The 21,224-nt window shown below is 42.1% G+C and overlaps 1 protein-coding gene across 1 annotated transcript in view; it reads left to right on the forward strand.

The window, feature by feature from the left end:
• Positions 1-10,251: 10,251 nt before the first annotated feature.
• Positions 10,252-21,224, forward strand: part of CERS5 (ceramide synthase 5) — a 52,701-nt gene continuing 41,728 nt past the window's right edge. The window contains 1 exon segment of the mRNA XM_042451513.1: positions 10,252-10,551. Within this exon segment, the coding sequence (XP_042307447.1) occupies positions 10,361-10,551 (191 nt within the window). The 5' untranslated portion in view covers positions 10,252-10,360.

Below are 21,224 nucleotides of genomic sequence, written 5' to 3' on the forward strand. Positions count from 1 at the left end.
ATATATTATCTCCATAAGCCAGACAACTCAAAATGGAAGGCCAGGCTTTCCCATCCTAGTACAATACCTTCCAGATAAATGGAAGTACAGTTCTGGCTAGGCATGATGAGGACTATAACCCAAAATAACTGGAGAGCACTAGGCTGGGAAAGGGCTTATTATACCCATATAATAGATTGGGGGAGAGGGGTGTGACCGAGGGAAAGTGGCTTGTTGAGCAGTGTTGCCAACAAGCCTGGAAGATATTCCCTGGAATGTTTTACCAAGATCTGAAATCCCCGGAATTCCGCAATATTTACCAGAATCCTCAGTCAAATTCCCTGGAAAGAAATTAATTAAATTCCCTGGATTCCAAGGAATTCCCCAAAAATTGGCAACACTGTTGTTGAGAGCCATCTGCAAGACCTGATTTAATCCTTACAACATAAATGAGGTTAGATTTGAACAAAGCACTTCCTTATGTGCACATCAGCCTTAATCACCAACCCAGCTGTCATGAATGAATTTAATATTTAAATATCATTGTTTAAAACAGGTTAACCTGGTATTTCTCCATTAGATTAATGTCTTAAAAATAATCTGGACAGTGTCACAAATGTGATTCTTGATGTATTACACATCTGACCTACAGCTCTTTGATACCTGATATTTCCACTGTTACAATCCTTCAAGTTTGGTAACAAAACTTGAAATAGGTCAAGCAGGAAGTTCAAGAGGGAACTTCCTGCATACTGGTTACTGGAACATGAATTTACACAATAGTGACTGAAGGAACTGGGGAGAGGGGGAGCAGAGGTTGCACCATGTTAAGGAGCCATGTTAAGTGGGTAGGTATTAGCAAGGTAGAAGTCTGTCACCTTGATGTCATTTACTTCCGGTAAAGTTTCTTTTATTTTTCTTACCGTAATTTCACATTATTATCATTTACTCCTACAAATCACCTACTCTATTTCCAGTTTGGTTGACTTTGGTTTTGAATTTCAACTTTTATCGATGTGAAGTCGAAGGCTTTCATGGCTGGCATCCATAGTTTTTTGTGGGTTTTTCGGGCTATGTGGCCATGTTCTAGAAGAGTTTATTCCAGATGCTGGTGAAACATCAGGAAGAAACTCTTCTAGAACATGGCCACATAGCCCGAAAAACCCACAAAAAACTATCAACTTCTATCTCTTGTTTTCTTCTGCTGGATGTCAATTTTAATTGGCATTATGATCAGGCTTCTAACTAACCCTATGTTCAGAGCAGACTTCTTTTGATACATGGCAGGGGATGGGAAGAAAAGCGATTTCATATGCTGTCCTTGCTTCTGACTTCTGTACATTCAGCCAAAGGCCAGTACTGAGCCAATAAACACATAATTGTATATTCTGAGTGTTCTGAGTAAGTTGGAAAACTTGTTTTCCAGAGTTTTGTGCACCTTGTTATTTAGTGATTGTGGATTATATAATCTCTTTCATCTGCCTTCTTTTACTTTAAGAACATATACAGTCAGCCTTCTATATCCACCAATTCTGCATCCACAGATTCAACAATCCACGGCTTGAAAATATTTTCTCCCCACAAAAAACCAAAAAAAAAAGCAATTTTGGATTTTGCCATTTTATATAAAGGGCAGTTTTACTATGCCATTGTATATAATGGGACTTGAGCATCCGCAGATTTTGGTCAGGGAGTCCTCGATCCATACCCCAGCAGATACCAAGGGCCCATTGTACTCTTTACTTAAACTTCTCTTGAGTTAGATAAACATATCCCTCCTCCTTCTCTTTTCATTGTTAGCCAGTGGGGAAGAATGCTGGGGGCTGGCATTCAACATCATCTTGGGGGTTGTGCAGTTAGAGTATTCCTTTCTTGTTCTATGTTCCCTTTAATGATGTTTACATTTTTCATCTTACTCCTTTGCCAAATTATTTTCTCCACCATGTGTTCATATATTTAATACACTCATCCCTCCATATTTGTGGCAATGATATTTGCAGCTTTAACTATTCATGGATTTGATTAATATGTTCTCTCTAGGAATCTCTAGGTCCTCCAGTGCAACTCTATGGTCAACTTTAACTAAAAGTTGCACTAAAAGACCTAGAGATTCCTAGAGAGAATACTCTACTAGGCCTTTGTAGCTCCTCCAGTGCGGTTGTATGGTCAGTGTCTGTCAGACATTGACCACAGAGTTGCACTGGAGGACCTAGAGATTCTTAGAGAGGTGTCCTCTCAGGTAAAAACATGGTGTTTTTGTTATTTGCGGTTTCCCCATATTTACAGGAGTCTTGTGCCCCTAACCCTAGCGAATATGGAGGGACAAGTGTATTTCTCTAAAAAGACATTAGTGAGCCAGTGTGACATAGTGGTTTGAACATAGAACTATGACTCTGGAGGCCAGGTTTTGATTCCCAACTCAGCCACAAAATCCACTGGGTGACCTTGGGCAAGTCACATGCTCTTAGCCTCAGAGGATGGCCATGGCAAATCTCCTCTGAACATATCTTGCAGAACCCCCCCCCCCAAAAAAAAAACACCCTCATTTTAAGGTTGCCATAAGTTGGAACCGATTTGGCACACAACACACACACACACATTTCCCTTAGACTTGGCTGAAATTTTTCTGTCTGGAAAAAAGTACCTGGATTCTTCCATTTTAACTTACCATTCTCTCTGATCTATTTATTCTGTTTATCCATTCCTTCTCTCCAATATTTGCCCTACTTTATCTGCACAAAATTTAGATATTTTTCTTCACTCCTTCTATTACTAAAATTCCGCTACCAAACTTAATCTGACATTCATTTTTCTACTGATTCAACTCATTCTTTCTGTGAGAATGGTGTAATTTTTTTGCTTGCTATCAAATTCTACATTCAATGTGGTCTTCTATTCAGCTTGTGTAAGCATTTAAAATATGGTTATATTACTCCTTTTAATTCCCCTTTACCGGTTCTCTACAGCCTTCCCGTGTTCAGCATAGGATTTTATTAACTTCTAAACTGCCTATAGCCTTATTGGGCTACAACTCCAATGAACAGATTTTTACTAATTATATTTTACCTTACCTGCCCATGCTTGAAATGTATAATTCCTGACATTGTCTATTCTTTCTCCCCTTTTTAAACCTCTCAGCTTCTTACACTGGTGAATGTATAATTCTTTTTGTCTCCTACTCCATTTCCATTTTTTAAACCTTTTTTTGACTAAAAAGGGATGGGTATAAAAACACTACAGCAGGCATGCTACAGATTCTGGCCTAAAAGGCAACATGCATGTCTGCCTTCTCCAGATTGGGATAGGCCAGACTTCATTCAGCAATAGCAGATGAAAGTCAGCAGCTCCTGATCTACCTATCTGATGCATCTGCCACCACACAGCAATTAGTACAATTGGTAGTGAACAAAGAAACAGCCAGAGACATAGCAAAGTAAATTATTTTATTAAATTGTAAGACTGTTTCTGCTTTTTCTTTGTGTGTGTGTGTGTGTGTGAGAGAGAGAGAGAGAGAGAGAGAGAGAGAATGTATGTGTGTGTGAGAGAGGAGGGCACCATAGCATTTTAGTGTTCTAGTGAGAATACGGGGCTGGAAAAAGAGGCAATAAAGTTTTGGCTTCAGTCAAGGCGGGGGAGGGAATGGTCATTTGGCAAAGAAAAAAAAAGTTTTAAAGGAAATATCCACCTCCCATCTCCTCTTCCTCCCTTGATCACATTTCCTCTGGCCTCAGCATGGCCACACTCCCCAAATCGGCATTAAAGTGCATTTTAATTTTCACACTGCAGTTCAAACAGGATAGTTGCAGGAAAGGAGGCCATTTGTGGATTTTTTATTTTTATTTTTTTTTGTAAGTAAAAAACACTTTCAGGATGATCTCAGATGGGAGCATAACAGGACAATAACATCATGTGGTGATGCAGACGCAATAGTACCACCAGTCCATCACTATGATGCTATAGCATCATGGTGCAATAAAGCCCTAAGTCTAGCTAAGGGTCCATGGTTTTCACTACACTGAATGATGGGAGAAGTTTATTTCCACTTTTCAATGCAGAATTTTATGATGGTATTTGTCTTATGCTATGAGAGTCAGCATGGCATAGTGGTTTGAATGGTGGACTATGTCTCTGGAAACCAGGGATTGATTCCTAACTCAGCCATGAACCCCACTGAGTGACGTTGTATAAGTCACATGCTCACAGCATCATGGGAAGGCAATGACAAACCTCCTTTGAACCAGTCTTGGCAAGAAACCCCTTAGGCTTACTGTAAGTCAGAAATGAAGGCACAAATCAGCAACAAATGAAATATAATATGTTCTTCAAAAGAGGAGAGCATTAAAGGGCATAACACATAGGTAATTATATGTGAGACACACATTTTCTTTAAACACAACCACGGGCCCATAGTCCTTTCATGTTAGTAGGATGTTAAACCTGGATTTCACACTCTAGCTAGGCTTCAGTTTGCTTTGTGTTTAACGTAGGAGAGAAAGTAGAAAAGACATGACACTTTCCTAAGATGAAAAGTTCTAAAGTCATCACTGTAGCTTTTGATCACTGATAAATATTGTACAAAATCTGGAGGCCTAGCCAGATTTGTCCTTAAGATGCCACAGGGCTTTTGTTATTCTGTTGTAGCAAGCAGCCCATGAAATATGGCCTAGCCTTCTGTGAATATCCATATGAAATTTTATTCTTATGTACCCAGTATACATATATAAGTGCAATAGAGTTCTAAATATTTTCAAGACATGGGGATGGTTGAATCCATGGATACAGAGGGCCAACTGTAGTTTTTATGTGCTTTTTAAAAAAGCTGAATTGCAACAAAAAGGAGCCTTATGACCATCTTAATCTTTTTTTAAAAAATAATGAACAGGATTCCTATACTAATCTAATACTCCTGTCATACATGCAGAGACCTGCAAAATGCAAGTGAGTATTATGTGTTGTATGTAATTTTTTTTATAAACGTTATCTTCCGAAAAGTGTTTGGCACTGCCAAACAGGACACTTGTGCCTCCAGATTGGTACACAGTGTTCAAGCCCAGGAAGATAAGGCATTTTAAAAGTAATAGTTGCATGTGTAAAGGGACACCAAGTCCTGGCTTTTGGACAGCTAGAGTACACATATAGACACATTTTTTTTTATCAATGAACCAAAAACACAAATTTAGATTACAAGGTACAGAAACACTGACCAGAAAAATGAAATCTAAGTGAAACTGCGTACACACAGTGGAATGCAAAGGTACATTAAATAGCAAGAGTTTTTACAAACCACCTGTTAAGAAAAATTTAGCAAAGTCTTGCTCCATGCGATGAAAGGACTACCTTCCAAATATGTTTACAGCAGAGGCAGACAAACTTTGGTGTGTCCAGAAGCCATTTTTCCTCCCACCATGGACTGCATCATCCCTACAAAACAAAATAAACTTTTGTATTCTGTAATACCACTTTGAGAAAAGAGACATGGAATGGATGCAGCTGTGAGAGTGCACCTTATTCTGATGAAGAATCACTATTCCTGGAACTTCCAGGAGCAACAATTCTTTTGCTCCCCAATTTTAAATGGGGGAGTCCAGGATCCTAGAAAATTAGTGGAAGTGACTCTGACCCTTAGAGGGTCAAGAGGGATGTTATTAAAAAAATAAGTAACAAGTATTTTCTTTTCACTCATGCCTATCAGACATAGGCATTTAAGTTGAGATCCTTCATTGTGCTTGTGTAGCACAATTGTTCCAGGAACACTGGAATTGTTTTTAAGGTGGACTGGCTGCAACATTCCCAGGCAGATTATTCTTAATTTTGCTTACTTTTCTCCTCCATTGCCATTAAAATATCGTTAAATATGAGGACTGTAATGGTATATACTTAGTTGTTCTTTCCATGTGTTCAGTGTCATTTACTTTCAGGTCAATGTGCATAGGACAGATTGCATTATTGCTGAAAGGACACAGCAACAGCAGATGCCATAATATTTTGTTGTGCTGATTGTTTAGTACATTCTTAATTAATAATTCTTGAGGAGGCTCAGCTACATGGGGCTTCTGGTACTCCAGTTATGCCAGATATTTGTGTGTGTGTGTGTGGGGGGGTCTTGTTGCCTTCAAGTCATTTCTGACTTATAGAGAACCTATTACAGGGTTTTTTTGGCAAGTTTCTTCAGAGAGGGTTTGCCATTGCCATCCTTCAAGGCTAAGAGAAGCCAGTTCTGGCCACGGTGGTACATGCCTTGGTTACATCCTGTTTGGACTACTGTAATGGGCTCTACATAGGACTGCCTTTGAAAAGTGTTCGGAAAATTCAACTGGTTCAAAGAGCTGCTGCCAGGCTGTTAACAGGCGCCGATTACAGAGCCCATACAACTCCCCTGTTGAAACAGCTTCATTGGCTGCCAGTTCGTTCCCGGGCACAATTCAAGGTACTGGTTATATCCTACAAAGCCCTACATGGCTCAGGTCCACATTATTTGGCAGACCGTTTCTCCTGGTATGAACCTGCCCAGACTCTGAGATCCTCTGGAGAAGCCCTTCTCTCCATCCCAACACCTTCACAAACACGTTTGGTGGGGACACGAGAGAGGGCCTTCTCAGCAGCTGTCCCTAGACTCTAGAACTCCCTGCCCAGGGAGATAAGAACAGCTCCCTCCTTGATGGCTTTCCGACGGCAGGTGAAGACCTACCTGTTCAAACAGGCATTTAAGGAATCACTGTAAGAACAGGCAGGAATGTTGGACTAGTTTAATCATTCTGTTTAATGGATGTCATTTATCTATTTATTTTAAAAATGTTTTAATTGTACTTTTTGTTTGTTTGTTTGTTTGTTTTTTAATTGCTGTGAAGCTGCTCTGAGTCCCAGTCCTGGGAAAAGAGTGGGATATAAATAAATAAATAAATAAATAAGAGTGGGTGACTTGCCCAAGGTCACCCAGTGGTTATGCATGGCTGAGCCATAATTTGAACCCTGGTTTCCAGGGTCATAGTCCAATGCTCAAACTACTATAACACCCTGGCCTCAAGCCCCCACCCCATTCCCAGTCCTGAGCTCCACAGGAGAGGAAGCAATTTAGATGACTAAGTAGCTATATATCTCAATGGAGAGAGGAAGAAAATGTGATTGTTCTGGGAAAACAACCATATCTCTCCATCCCTTAGCTGCAGTTGCAAGTTTGCAGCTGATCCAGCCATGTCTCCTGAGTTGCTCCTCTCCCTGCAGTCAGTGAATGGCCATAGTAGTAGTGCACACACACATTCCACAGCTGGGGCCTGACAGCTGCCTTGAGAAGAGATTGTGGATAGTGTGCAAACAATTAATGATCAGGTCCTTGTTAATAATCCAAAAGGCATACTGCACATATAACTTACAGGCATGTTTATCACCAACAGGATTCTAGTCCTTCAGCCTTAAATTCTGGCATTAAAGAATTTAGGATATTTAGTTTTTATCTGGTATGTAGGTGTATTAATGCGTGAGTGAGTGAATGCTCCTGAATTACAACTCCACCATCTGGTGATGCTGGTTAAGGCTGCTAGGAGATGCAGTTCAAGAACAGCTGGAGGACCTTATGCCTCCTACTCCTGGTTTAAAGCATCCTGCAAATAACTGTAAATAAAAACAAAAACAATCCATATCCCTGCCAGTTGTGTTTTTAAACAGTTTTTTGAAGCTTTGACAAGAGTTTTAGATACATATCCCATCTTTCTCACAGATCAGGATTCAAGGAGCCATTTAAAAGTACCGTACACCTAAAAAAACTTAGTACAAAAGCTAAGACACACTTAAATGACAGCTCTGTTTAAAAACACATAAGCTAAAAATAGTTTCAAAAACACATTTAAAACATAATAAAATAGGAACATGACACTACCATTCTTTTTAACACGTTAGTTATGGTCCTAAATGTGTTTACAACTCTTGCTCTTCCTTTGTTTAAAGGAAGAGACCTGCTTTGGAGCATCTCTGATCAGGGCATTTTTAAATTTAAACTGCTATTGTTGTACATTCTCTCTCCCATCAAAAGGTGTGTGTGTATAAAGTTCTCCACTGCAGACAATCTTGACATTCAAATTATGTCAAAGAGACAAAGGTATGATATAATTCAAATGTCAGATTGCTGTAGTGGAGAACTTATACACACACACCTTTTGAATGGGAGAATGTACAACCAAGTTTAATTTAAAATGCCCTGATCAGAGATGCTCCAAAGCAAGTTGTAATCAGATGACACTCCCAATGTTCAAATTATTCAATTCTGATTTCCAACCACTTGGGGACTTGAATAAGCTTGGCCTTTTAAAGAATATTGCCACACACATCTGCACCTGCAACTTGCATCTCTGCAAAAGAAAAGTTGTGCCTGCTAACTTTAGGGCTGGCTGGCCAAAGATATTTTGCCACCCAAGGAGGTGGAAAAGCAAATGACTCTACTTCCCTGTTTCCATAAGGGTGCATTGTACTCAAAGCTACTTATTTTGACAAATAAAGGAGAAAATCCCCCACAAGCTTCTCTGTATTAACTTTTCAACAGCATAACAAAGTAAATGACTTACAATCTGCTGCATTTCCTCACACTCATATCAGCAGCCATGCTTTTGCCTAAGGGTATAACTATCCAAAATCCATTAAATAGTGATACTTTTATTGGAATAACCAAAATGCAGATTATGCAAGCTTTTGAAGCTCCACTGGCTTCTTCATCAGGCCAAGGTGTTAAAAATGATACAGGGGAAAGAAAGAAAGAAAGAAAGAAAGAAAGAAAGATATTTTGAAATTGTTAGTCATAGCCCTGCATGAGACCAGGGTTTGATTTCCCGCTCGGCCATAGAAACCTACTGGGTGACTATGGGCAAGTCACATACTCTCAGCTTCAGAAAATTCCATGATAGCTTCACTTAAAGGCACACAAAACAACCCTGAAGGCACCAGATTACGTCTGATCTTGGAAGCTAAACATGGTCGGCACTTGGATAGGAGACCGCCAATTAATGCCAGCTATTGTAGGCTATATTTCAGAGATAGGAACTGGTATAGCCATCTCTGAGCATTCTTTGCCCAATCCTGCATCTGCACTGCTGCAGCAATAATCCAGCTCAACAGCACTTTACCTGCCGTGGCTCAATGCTATGGAATCCTGGGATCTGTAGTTTTGTGAGCCATTTATCCTTCTCTGTCAGAGAATTCTGGTGACTCACAAAATGACAAATCTCAGAATTGCATAGGATGGAGCCATGACAGTTAAAGTGGTGTCAATCTGGATTATTTTCTGCGGTAAAGATGCAGTCTAAGAAAACTATGAAATTGCTGGGGTTGCCATAAATCAACAGGCAACTTGAAGGCACAGGCAACCCATGGACACACTCAGGATGTATTAAAAGAACATTAAAGACACAGCTCTTCCAGCTGGCCTACCCAGTCAGTTTTAAAACACGACTTTTTAATTTGTATATGACTTAAGGAATGTACTCCTGTGAGTGCACTGTAATGCTTTTATGGTGCAATGGCTGTGCACATTCTCCAGGGTTAGGGGTGAAGGACCCCCGTGAACGCGGAAGAAACACAAACGGTTTTTATCTAAGAGAACACCTCTCTAGGAACCTCCAGTGCAACTCTATGGTCAATATCTGCCAGAGGTTGACCATAGAATCATGCTGGAGGAATTAGAAATGCCTAGAGAAGTGTTTTCTCTAGGAACGTCTAGGTTCCCCAGCACAACTCTATGGTCAGCCTCTGGCAGAGCTGCGCTGGAGGACCTAAGAGATTCATAAAAAGTATATATTAAAACCGCAAATAATCAAATACACAAACGCTGAGGGACAACTGTATTGCATTGTAGCTGTTGGTTTTATACATTTTCCATTTAGTCGTGTTTTGTATTTTAATGTGCCTCAAGCCTCGAAAGAAATAACATTTATTATTATTATTATTATTATTATTCTACGGAAATGCATCTGAGGAAGCAGACTTTAGTCTAGGAAAGCTCCTGTGCCACTAGATCTCTCTGCCTACTGATTCTGCAGACTAACACAGCTATGTCTTTGAGTGTGGCAATCTGTAGCGTTTGGGGGTGAGGAGCGTTTTACAGAGAGAAGAGCAGAGCAACCCTCCTCCTGCCCCTCGCGCCTTCCCGCTCCCAGCCACGCCGGGGCCTCAGTGCGCATGCGCCAGGGTCCGTCTTCCTAACGGTCTTGGACCTTGGGAGGGGGAGGAGGCGGGGAAGGGGAGGAGGAGGGGTCGTCTTCTTGGCGGGCGTCTCTCTATCAAGACAGATGGGCGTGGCGCCCGCGCAGGCCCCGCCCCCTTTCCTCGCGGCGGTGGCGGCTGGAGGGAGCCTGGGCCCGGCAGGGCGGCGACGACGAAGGAGGAGAGGAGGAGGAAGATGGCGGTGGTGGCGGCGGCGGCCGCCTGGCTGTGGAGCGGGCTCTGGAGCGAAGGCTTCTGGTTCCCGGCCAACGTGACCTGGGCCGACGTGGAACGGGGCGGCGGCGGGGCCGGATACCGCGCGGGCCACGTTCTGGCCGCCTTCCCTTTGGCCGGAGGCATCTTCGTCCTCAGGCACTTCTTCGAGAGGTACGGAGCAGGAGAAGGGACAAACTTCCTTCCTTCCTTCCTTCCGCCCTGAGAGAGAGAGAGCGAGCCCTCTGAGGGGGAGAACAGGGCGGCTCTTCCGCCTTCGCTCTTCCTCCTTCCCTCTTCCCTGCCTGCCTTCTTTCCTTCCTTTTTCCTTCTTCCCTGCCTCCGGCCTCTTGGAGGAGGACCGGGCATCACAAAATGGAGGACCTCCCAGGAAAAAAAGATATTGGGGGGGGGTAGCCAAAGAAAGGCTGCAAAGGCACTCCGATGAAAGTGCCCACCCCTTCTTCCTGGGTCCAATGGGGGCCCCGGCCACCCTGGGCGTTGCCGCCCTCCTGAGGCTGAGACAGAGCGACCGGAGTGTCAGAAGAGAGGGCGATTTTGGAATCCCTGCTGCCAGGCACGAGGGTGGAATGGAGGATGGGTCCTGGACAAGGAGGGCCTCTGGTCACCCCGGGCGCTGCCGTCCTCTTGAGGCTGAGACAGTGACCACAGGGCCCCCCCCGCCCCCCCCCCCCCCCCCCCCCCCCAATAAAGGGCTTTCCATGATAATAGAGGCAGGAGCAGATGGAAGCTGAAAACACTCGCATAAAATGTCAATCCACGCTGCTTAGTTGTGCTTGGAATAGAGGACACTTTGGGATTCCTCCTCCTGGATACAGGGGTGAAATGTAGGACAGGCCCTGGAAAGGGAGGACTTGGGATTGCCCTGCTCTCTGTGTGTGTGTGTTTGTGGGAGAAAGACCAGGTGTCCTCAGTGCAAAAGAGGGCAAGCAAGGCATTGCAGAAAAGACGAGACAAATGGAGGACATGACAAAATGAAAGCTAAGCTCACTCACATCAGTGTAAATTCCTGCTTCTTAGTCACCCTGGAGGAGAGCTGCTTCCTGTCTCTCTGGCCCTGAGAGGAGAGCCTCTCTTTCCTCACCTCTCCAGAAGAAGGAATTCCAAAAGGAAGCCCTCCTCCGCCCTCTCACTCTTGTGCTGGTGTGCCTCCAAGTCGCTTTTGACATATGGCAACCTTAAGGCAAACCGTAGTGGGTTTGAGTGTTGGACCACAACTGGTGGTAGCATGAGATTTCATAGACATGAGCCTCCTTCCTCAGATGCATGGAGTCTATGAAAGCTCATGCTGTCTGCTTCTCTCTTTCAGTTTCTCACAGGTGATACCTCAGAGGGTTGTTGTAGTGATACAGGGCATGGAAGGGAAACATGAATCCCTTGCAATTTAGATGGGTGGAATATTGAAATGACAGAGAGCCAGTAGTGGTTTGAGTGTTGGAATATGACTTTGGAGGACCAGGGTTTGATTCCCAGCTCAGTTATAAAACCCATTAGGTGACCTTGGGCAAGTCACAGTCTCTCAGTCTCCTCAGGGAAGGCAATGGCAAACCTCTTCTGGACAAATCTTGCCAAGAAAACCCCATGATAGGTTCGCCTTAGGGTCACCATAAGTCAGAAAGGACTTGAAAGCACACAACACACACACACAGAGAACCCATCATGGGGTTTTCTTGGCAAGGTTTGTCCAGAGGAGGTATGTCATTGCCTTCCCCTGAAGTGGCTGAGAGAGTGTGACTTGTGCAAGATCACTCAGTGGGTTTCATAACTAAGTTGGGAATTGAACCCTGGTCCTCCAAAGTCATACAACACTCAAACCACTACTGGTTCTCAGTCATTTTGGTATTCTACCTACATGAATTGCAGGGGATTGATGCCTGCCTAAGGTGAATGTATTCTAGGGTTTTCTTGAGAAGTTTCTTCAGAGGGGGTTGCCCTTGCCTTCCTCTGAGGCTGAGAGAGTGTGACTTATCCAAAGTCATCCATTGGGATTCCATGGCTGAGCAGGGATTCAAACTCTGTTCTGCAGAGTCACACTCCAGTGCTCAGACCACTACACTACTTTTGCATACTAATTTTCCAGACTACCACAGTTGTCTTTGAATTCTAGCCTGTGAGGTTAGATTAGGCAGAGAGTGAGACTCCAGCTGGCCCAGCTTGGACTGTGTGACATTTGAAGGCTTCCAGGCCTAGCTTAGCATTGTGACCCCGAGGTATGAGAAGGCAGGTTGATGTGGATTATGATAATCATTGTTACTTAGATAGTTATTGTCACACTCTTGGCTGCAGTACAAAATCTAGAACCAAGGGCTTTGGGTGTGGTTCACTCATGATGTTTATGATTAATTGACATGTATCCAGTGTAGTGTAGTGGTTTGAATGTTGGACTGGGACACTGGAAAACCAGGGTTTGAAACATGGCATGGATAGCCACTGGGTAAGTTACACTCTCTCAGCTTCAGAGGAGGGCAAGGACAACCCCCCTGAACAAATTCTGCTAAGAAAATCATGTGATAGATTTGCCTTAGAGCCACATAAGTCAGAAATGACTTTAAGACAATGACAACAACAGAATGTTTTAGTTGCTGTTGACACCTGCAAGGAGGACATGGACTAAGGAGAAGAAAAAAAAGATTCACACCTCAGTAAATAAAGAAGATAAGGAAACTAAACACTTTTTAAAAAATGTCTGGCTTCTTTTTGACCAGCGGGCAGTACTGTGGTCCCTTGAGGTCTGCTGGGCTTTGGTTCCAGGACCCCCCCCCCCCCCCATGGATAGCAAAATCCATGCATGCTCATTATATTAAATGGCAACGTCAAGATTCCCTTTTTGGAAAAAATATATTTTCAAGCCCTGGGTGGTTGACTTTGCAGGTGCAGACTCAGTGGCTAGGGAGGGCTAATTAAAGTCTTTGTTGTCCTTTGAAAAAAATCTGGGTTAAAAAAAACCAGTGATTTAATTAAAAAATTAAGTTATTTTAAAAATTAAACTAGATTATAACCTTTTAAATTATTTTTAATTTTTTCTTAAAACAATTAGTACAATCAGTCCTCCGTTCTCGCAGGGAATCCCTTCCGGACTTGCACGTATTCAGGCCCCATAGGCTTGAAAGGGTACGCGTGCCTGGGAGCGGCTGCGAGCTTGTGCCTCAGGCGCATGTCCCATTTTAACTCCCTCCGTTTGCTCCTTCTGAGTAAGCGAGTGTGGCAGATATGAAGTCTGCACAAATGGAGGGGCAACTGAACTATTATATTTATTTATTTATTTATTTATTTCGTTTTAAGTATTTCTGTATCATCTTCCAATCCACAAGGCTCCTGAGGCAATGAACAAATTAAACCAATTAAAACAATATATTGCAAAGATAAAACCCTTTTAAAAACAGATTAAAATGCTTTTTAAAAATTCCTAAAAGTGATCTAAAAACAATCCTAGAATCATTTTGAAACAATTAAAGCAACAATTTCAGACACTGAATGCCAACACTGTTTTGGCTGCCCACCAGAAGCTTAAAAGAGATGGGGCCAGCCTAACATCCTTGGGTAGAGAGATCCAACAGTTGTGGCGCTGCTGCAGAGTGTTATGTGTATCCTCCAGCCTCACTTCTAAGAGCTAGATGAATGATATAATGAATATTAATTATACTGTTTCAGATTGTATTGTATGGGTACATTAAACAGCAGTTCATGGAGATGAGAGTCCTTCAGCAAAGCCATTTAAATAATAGTTTAACTTAAGTCAATCTTGAGAAGTGTCCATTTACCTTGTAATAAGTCTTCCAGGTGGAAAGATGTTGAGCCTTAAATTGTTTTAAGTACACATTGAAGCATATTAGAACATTTTAGTTCCAACCTGGAGAAATATATTCTATCCCCATACACTCCCTATGTTAAAACATTGCCCTGTAGGTAGAAAACCAGTACAGCAGGGGAAAAAATGCTGGCCCTAGATCTATGCTCTCTCAAGTGCTTTTTCTTGTGGGAGATTTGAAATAATGTCATATATTTCATTCAAGGGAACAATGCAGTGGATATTTTGGAAATGTGGATATCTTATTTTCCCACACTTGTAATGTGATTGTTGTGGTGCAACAACAATCTCTTTGTACGGGGACCTTGAATCAAATAGGAATAACTTTGAATCTACAAGAGAATTACAGTTTGTGAAGATCTACAGCTCAGTAAGGATAATAGACGGGAAGAAGGGAGATAAACAGAACATTTTGTTAAAATGTATGACAAGCTGATATTCTCAGAGACTGTTACAGGGCATACAAAGCATTTGGGACAGTACAGCTAGCTATCTTTACATGACAGTACCAGTACGTGTTTCTGGTTAAGCATTTGCTTAACCAATTCACAAAGGATGCCTTGAGGCATATGAAAGATTTATACCAGTGCCTCACCATGTGTTAGCTTTTCCAACAGAGGAATTAATACTTGTGTTGGAAAATACACTCTTCCTGAAAAGCATGCCTGGAACAAAAATCTGTGTTTGCCTGACTACTCTAAATGTTGTTGTACATGCTGGAGAACGTCCAGTTTTCAGAAGCATCTTTGAACATTTTTGGCACTTACTGATCCTGTTTGGCAGTTCACAAGTTCAATTATTATAGTATAACCTAAATAAACACAATTTAAAGTAGAGCCCACCAGTTTCTGTTTACCGGGGATCACGCTAATTTTCTAGACTGAGGTTTGAATATAGTTTTTGCCAAATAATATACTAAAAAAAAAATATACACAGCAACTGATAGTGAAACAGCTAATTGTGACTGAGATTAGCTACTTGGGGCTTTGTGACTTAATGTTCCTTTACAGCACTTTTTGTTAACATCTACATAGAAGATAGTTTATCAGAGGCAAGGCCAGTCTAGAACTCTTCTAACTGGTATTTAGTTTTCTGCTTGCAGGGAACTTTACATGAAGAAGTACAGTATTCATTTATGTGGATATTGTTAATGTTGCTTGTAACTAATGTCATTCGCATGTGGTGTGAAACTGAAGTCTGTGTAACTGCTGCATTAACCAATTTCCTTGTCATATGAGGAATGCAGTGGATTATGCTGTTTAATTTTAATCAAAATTTGCTAGGGACCTGTGTAGTCAGTTATTGATAGGAATTACTTCTTCTGATACTACATTTTGTTGTATTGTTTAAAAAATCACCTTTATCAACTATGTCTTCCAGTTTTCATTAGTACATTCCTTCACGTTTGCTACCCTATATGCAAGAGGATTAGGTAGCTGTTTGGGGTATTAAACCAGTTAATATCTGACAGCTTTACTTAATGCCTTTGTTTCCTTCTTTCCTTGCATTCAGTTGTCAGAATATCTACATTTCTCGGAAGGAGTCTGACATCTTGGTTGTGAAATTCCATATACTGTACTCATTGGGGAATACCAGAGAACGTTTTCCTGTGTAGAAATGTTTTGGTCCCTTCCATATCAATACTGTACATAACATTCACATTTATTTACAAAAATGTCACTATGCCCGTTTCCTTGTCTTTCACTCTGGGAATGAATACTACATAAATTAGAGGCCACAATAGAACACTAGGAATGTGAAACTGATGAGTCACAACTTGAGCCACAAATTTCTCCAGCCATTATTGTTTTCTTCTTTCTTCTTTATGTATGATGTGTTCTTGCTCAATACTTCATTTTAGGAGTTGACAAAACGTGGACCGTGAGCTGCCTATGGCCCATGGCACCCCCCCCCCATCAAATCTATCACATCACCTGAATTTTAAAAAATCAGACTGATTTGGGAGTCATTACCAGCCTTAAACCACTCCAAATCTTCTCAAACTTCATGAAAAGACACTAGTTTACTTCCCCAAACCCCTCATCCCCTCCAACCTCCACAATAGAAACGAGAGGGGGGGGGGGGGGGAGAAGAAAATTTGGCTAAAATGATGGCCAGAAATGACATCAAGTCACTTTGAGCATGCTGAAATGTGTTGCTGAGGCCGCTGCAGATGTAGGAAGGAGAAATGGCCCTTGTCCTGTTTGCAGTTGGCCACCCCCTGCTTTAGGAGGAAGTATTTGGCTTATGTCAACTCATTTTTATTTAATTGCACACACACAGACACACACACAGTCTTATTTAGCCTCAGAATGCATATTCCTTGCATAGACAGTTCTGATGCACAGGTTGAGTATCCATTATCCAAAATGCTTGTGACCAGAAATATTTGGGATTTTTGAATGTTTGCATGTACGTAATGAGATATCTTGGTGATGGGACCAAGTGTAAAAACAAAATTAATTTGTTTCATATACATCTTATACACTTAGCCTGCAGGTAATTTTATACAACATTTTAAACAATTTTGTGTGTGAAGCAAAGTTTGTGTACATTGAACCATCAGAAAGCAAAAGTGTCACTTCTCTGCCATCCATGGAAAAGGTTTTGGATTTTGGGGCTTTTCGGATAAGGGATACTATGTCTATAGATGCTGGCAAGTAAGCAATGTATTGTTTTTATGAACCCTCCCCCCCCCCAATTTATTTTTAATTTTGCCAACTTGACCATGGGTGAAACAAGGAATAAACTTTTAAAGTCTATTTTTTGGGGAGGCTGGGGAGGGAACAATAACTTGCATCTTTCCAGAATTAGCCCCTGTTTTGAATAGGCAGGGACTGCCCAAAATATGGGGCTCCGACATAATTGTATTGTAAGTGCAATTGAATGCATCTGGGGCTGAAGTACTTACCATGTGTGCCCATGACTTCTGCTAGGCAATTTGGAGTTCTAAGTTATTGTGGTTGTTGTGTGCCTTCAAGTCATTTCTGACTTATGGCAATCCTAAGGCAACTCTATCGTGGAGATTCCTTGGCAAGAATTAGTCAGAGAGAGTTGAGATATGTGGAAAACTCACCTAAAATGAGCGGAGATTTGAACCTTGGTCTCTAGAATCCTAGTACAACACTCAAACCACACCACTATGCTGGCTTACTTGGTCTGATAAAATCATACTGCCTTAGTTTCTCTTTCCTGAGTGGGGCAAGGATTTCTTTTACTTGTTTCCTTCCCCGTCATTTTCTTCCCAGAACACTCTCAGAAATAGCACAGAGTCCCCATTGAGAGACAGAATTATTGTCCTCAGTACGTCAGTATGTGCCCCTTTCTGGTAGAGATGGCAGGATTGCATGACCCTCCCCATTTTTAATTATCAAGTTGTTACAGGATCACCTTAACTTTTAGGAAGAATGTCCCTAAAGGCATGAACTGTCTCTGAAGGTAATACCGTATATACTCGTGTATAAGGCGACCTCATGTATAAGTCAGGGGCAGTTTTTGGGGCCAAAATCATGGATTTTGATATGATCCATGTATATCAAGGGTCAAACACTGGGGCATATTACAAAAGATCTAAAGGGGGGAAACAAAGCACCACTTCCTCCCTACATCTCCCTCTCTGGACCTTTCCCAAGGGTCACAGTCTCGACATAGGAAATGGGGAAACAAACCTGGGTTCTCTCTCTCGCTTTCCTTTACCACCAACATTTCCAAGGCTCGTGGTTTGCAAACGGGGTAGAACCCCCCCCTCCTTCCTTTTACCACCAAGATTTCCAGGCTCATGGCTTGCAAAACAGGATACAAAGGCGCGTTACAGACTGCCCCTTTGGGGTGGCCTGTAGGCGCTGCTTTCCCCGGTGTATCGGGGCCTCAGCTGCCACAACGGCAGCCTCCAAGGCCCCGATCCGCCGCTTTCCAGGCCGCGAGGAAGCTGCAAAAGGCCGCTTCCCCGCGGCCTGGAAAGGGGTGTCCTTGGGGCTTCAAGCCCCGAGGACACCCGAAGGCGGCGGGGAGGAGGAGAAAGGGGCCGCTTGGCCCCTTTCTCCTCTGTGTCGCTGGGCACAGCCATGTAAAGGCTGTACCCAGCGACGCAAAGCTGGAAGGAGCTCTGAAATGGAGCTCCTTCCGGGGCCGCAGAAAGGGTGCTCTATGCGCCCTTGCGCGGCCCCACTACGTCACAACCGCGCCGCCCTGTTTAGAGGCGGCGCGGTTGTGACGTAGTCATGGCGGCGGCCATGTGGAACAGCCGCCGCCATTTTGTGCGCGCTCCACGCATGCTAGGGTTGGGGGTGTGCGGAAGCGCCGTCGTTTCTTAACCCTAGCATGCACGGAGCGCGCACTTTTAGGCCCATCTATAACAGGCCAAACCTTTCTTTTTCTCTCTGCCCTTCAACCCTAGTATTTCCAGTGTCATGGCTTGCAAAAGGGGGGACAGAGCTTATTCTTTCTCTCTGCCCTTTACCCCCAGGATTTCCAGGCTCATGGCTTGGAAAACAAGGTACAAACCTCTCTCTCTCTCTTTCTGCCCTTCACCCCCAGGATTTCCAGGCTGATGGCTTGCAAAGGGGGGATCTCTCTTGCCCGCTCGCTCTCCCTTGCCTCTTCAGGCTGAAGGGTGGGGTATAAGTCCTCTAATAAATAAATAAATAAATAAACTCTGGCTGTGAGGGAAGGCTGAGGGATAACAGGGAGAGAGGAGAGCTTGCCGGAACTCAAACAGGGAGTTGTTTAAAGATCCCTGGCTACAGATGAAGGTGGACACTTCTTTTAGGAACTTTATAAGCAGTATTAACTTATTGCCCTGTATATAAGTCTACCCATGATTTTGGAGTCCATTTTGGGGCATAAATTTCTTGACTTATAGTTGAGTATATACAATATGTTTGTAGCCTTTTAGGAGAGACATGGTGTCCATCTATAAGTAATATTTCAGGCATAGGTTTAGATGACCTTTGAGATTCTGCCTGTATCATTCTATAAATTCATATCTCAGTCCAGACCAACAGCCTCCCCCCATTTCTGTTTTATCTCAATTGAGCTTGTAAACTTTACTCACTCTTACCCTATATAGTACTGGTTTCAGTAGTTTGTCAGTTTCACCCAAATTTGATGAAAAAGAAAACAGAGTCAAATGTTATATGTATGACTTTTCTGTCCAGATTTCTGGATGACATAATTTATTGGTGTTTGTAGATGTTAAATAAGATTAGGAAAAAATTGGGCACACACAACTCTTACTGAGCACAACAATAATTCTTCAGTACTACTTTCCTCAGTACTGCTTTCTGAGAGTCAGCATGGTATACTGGTTTTAAAGGACTATGATTCTGGAAACCAGGGTTCAGTTCCCGGCTAAGCCATGATATCCACTTGGTGGTCTTGGGCAAGTCACATGCTCTCAGCCTCAGGGGAAGACAATTGCAAACCTCCTCTGAATAAATCTTGTTAAGAAAACCCCATGATAGTAAAAAATGACTTGAAGGCACACACCAACAAACTTTCTGAATCTATTTCTCAAGTTAAGAATAGAACCAGTGCATAGGGGTGTGTCCAGTTCCCATCTCAAAGAGCTGATTTAGAGTGTAATGATAACAATATTGGGTACTGTGAGATGTCTGGGAAAATCAGTGGCTGTCTTCTTTTTTCATTGGTCATCCATTGGGTTGTTAGGTGTTGTTGATGTGTTTTTAGATTCCCTTGGCTCTAGCCAGCATAGCCAGTGCTGATAGGAGTTACAGTCAACCACATCTGAAGGGTCTATCCCTAATGTCGATATTCAGTGTCATCAGCAAGTTCTTGTTGTGATTTTATCAGTGATATTTACAGGCTGCTTAAATGATTTACTGCTACTAATAGTATTGCATTACAATGCTGTTTGGTTTCCTGTTTTAAAAAGCCTCTCTGAATAAACATTTGCTCTTATTCCAAATATGCTTCATTCCTGGAGAATGGAACCTATATGTCCCATTAAAAGAGCATCAGCCATCCATCCTGCACACTTAGCTAGCAGTCTCTTTAACTAAAGGAAGACTGACTGCAACCTCTTCCAGTCAAACAGCCACGGAATCTCGAAAAAAAGAACTAAAGCAGTTTAAAGTAGCAGTCCTCTTATAACATTCTTGCTACCATACAGTATGTCTACTTGCCAACTCATTCAGTCTTACTTTTAAGATTTAATGTGTTAATCATACCTAGTCAACACGAATTAATTAGGTGGTACTGTAGTTGTTACTTTGTGACATCAACTTGGTTTCAGTTTATGATGATAATGTGAATGAGAAACTTCCAAAAGTCCAAAACATCAACAACACTGCTTAAGTCTTGCAAACTCAGGGTCATGGCTTCCTTGATTGAGTTTGTCTACTTGTAATGAGGTCTTCCTCTTTTCCCACTGACTTCAAATATACCATGCATTAAAAAAATTTTTTTTTAAATTAATTTTAAAACACAAAAAAAACTATGCTATGAATAACTCCTTGACAATAGCACACAAAGTAACAGTTTGTAACGACATACACCATCATAATACATCATTTAAAGATGTTTCCTCACACAGATAAGTAAAAATATTCAGTGTGTTTGGAAGTCCATCATTATCCCCCCCTCATCCATATATTCAATAATATATGGCACCGTGGAGTTAATTTTTAAATAGAAGCTAATTGCTACATCTTATCATACCAGCTGGTACAGATACAATACATTATCATCTTTTCTAATGATTCATGTGATCATAATGATTCAAAATACAATAGTCTCAATGTAGTCATTTTGACTTCTGGTGAGAGTTCAGGTGTGATATGTTGCTGGATCCATTTATTAGGTTTTTGGAAGTATGTGGTGTCTGCAGTATTGTTTTCTCGAACCACATCTCAGATGAGGTGATTCTCCCCTGTCAGCTTTCTTCATTATCCAGCTGCCACATCTATACATGGAAATTGGAAATATATGACAAAGACAGTTCTGACTTTGGTATTCAATGATACGGCATCATACTTGGGGATCTTATCTAGTTCCTTCA

This window comes from Sceloporus undulatus, chromosome 2 (genome assembly GCF_019175285.1).
Source record: "Sceloporus undulatus isolate JIND9_A2432 ecotype Alabama chromosome 2, SceUnd_v1.1, whole genome shotgun sequence".
Classification (NCBI taxonomy): Eukaryota; Metazoa; Chordata; class Lepidosauria; order Squamata; family Phrynosomatidae; genus Sceloporus; species Sceloporus undulatus.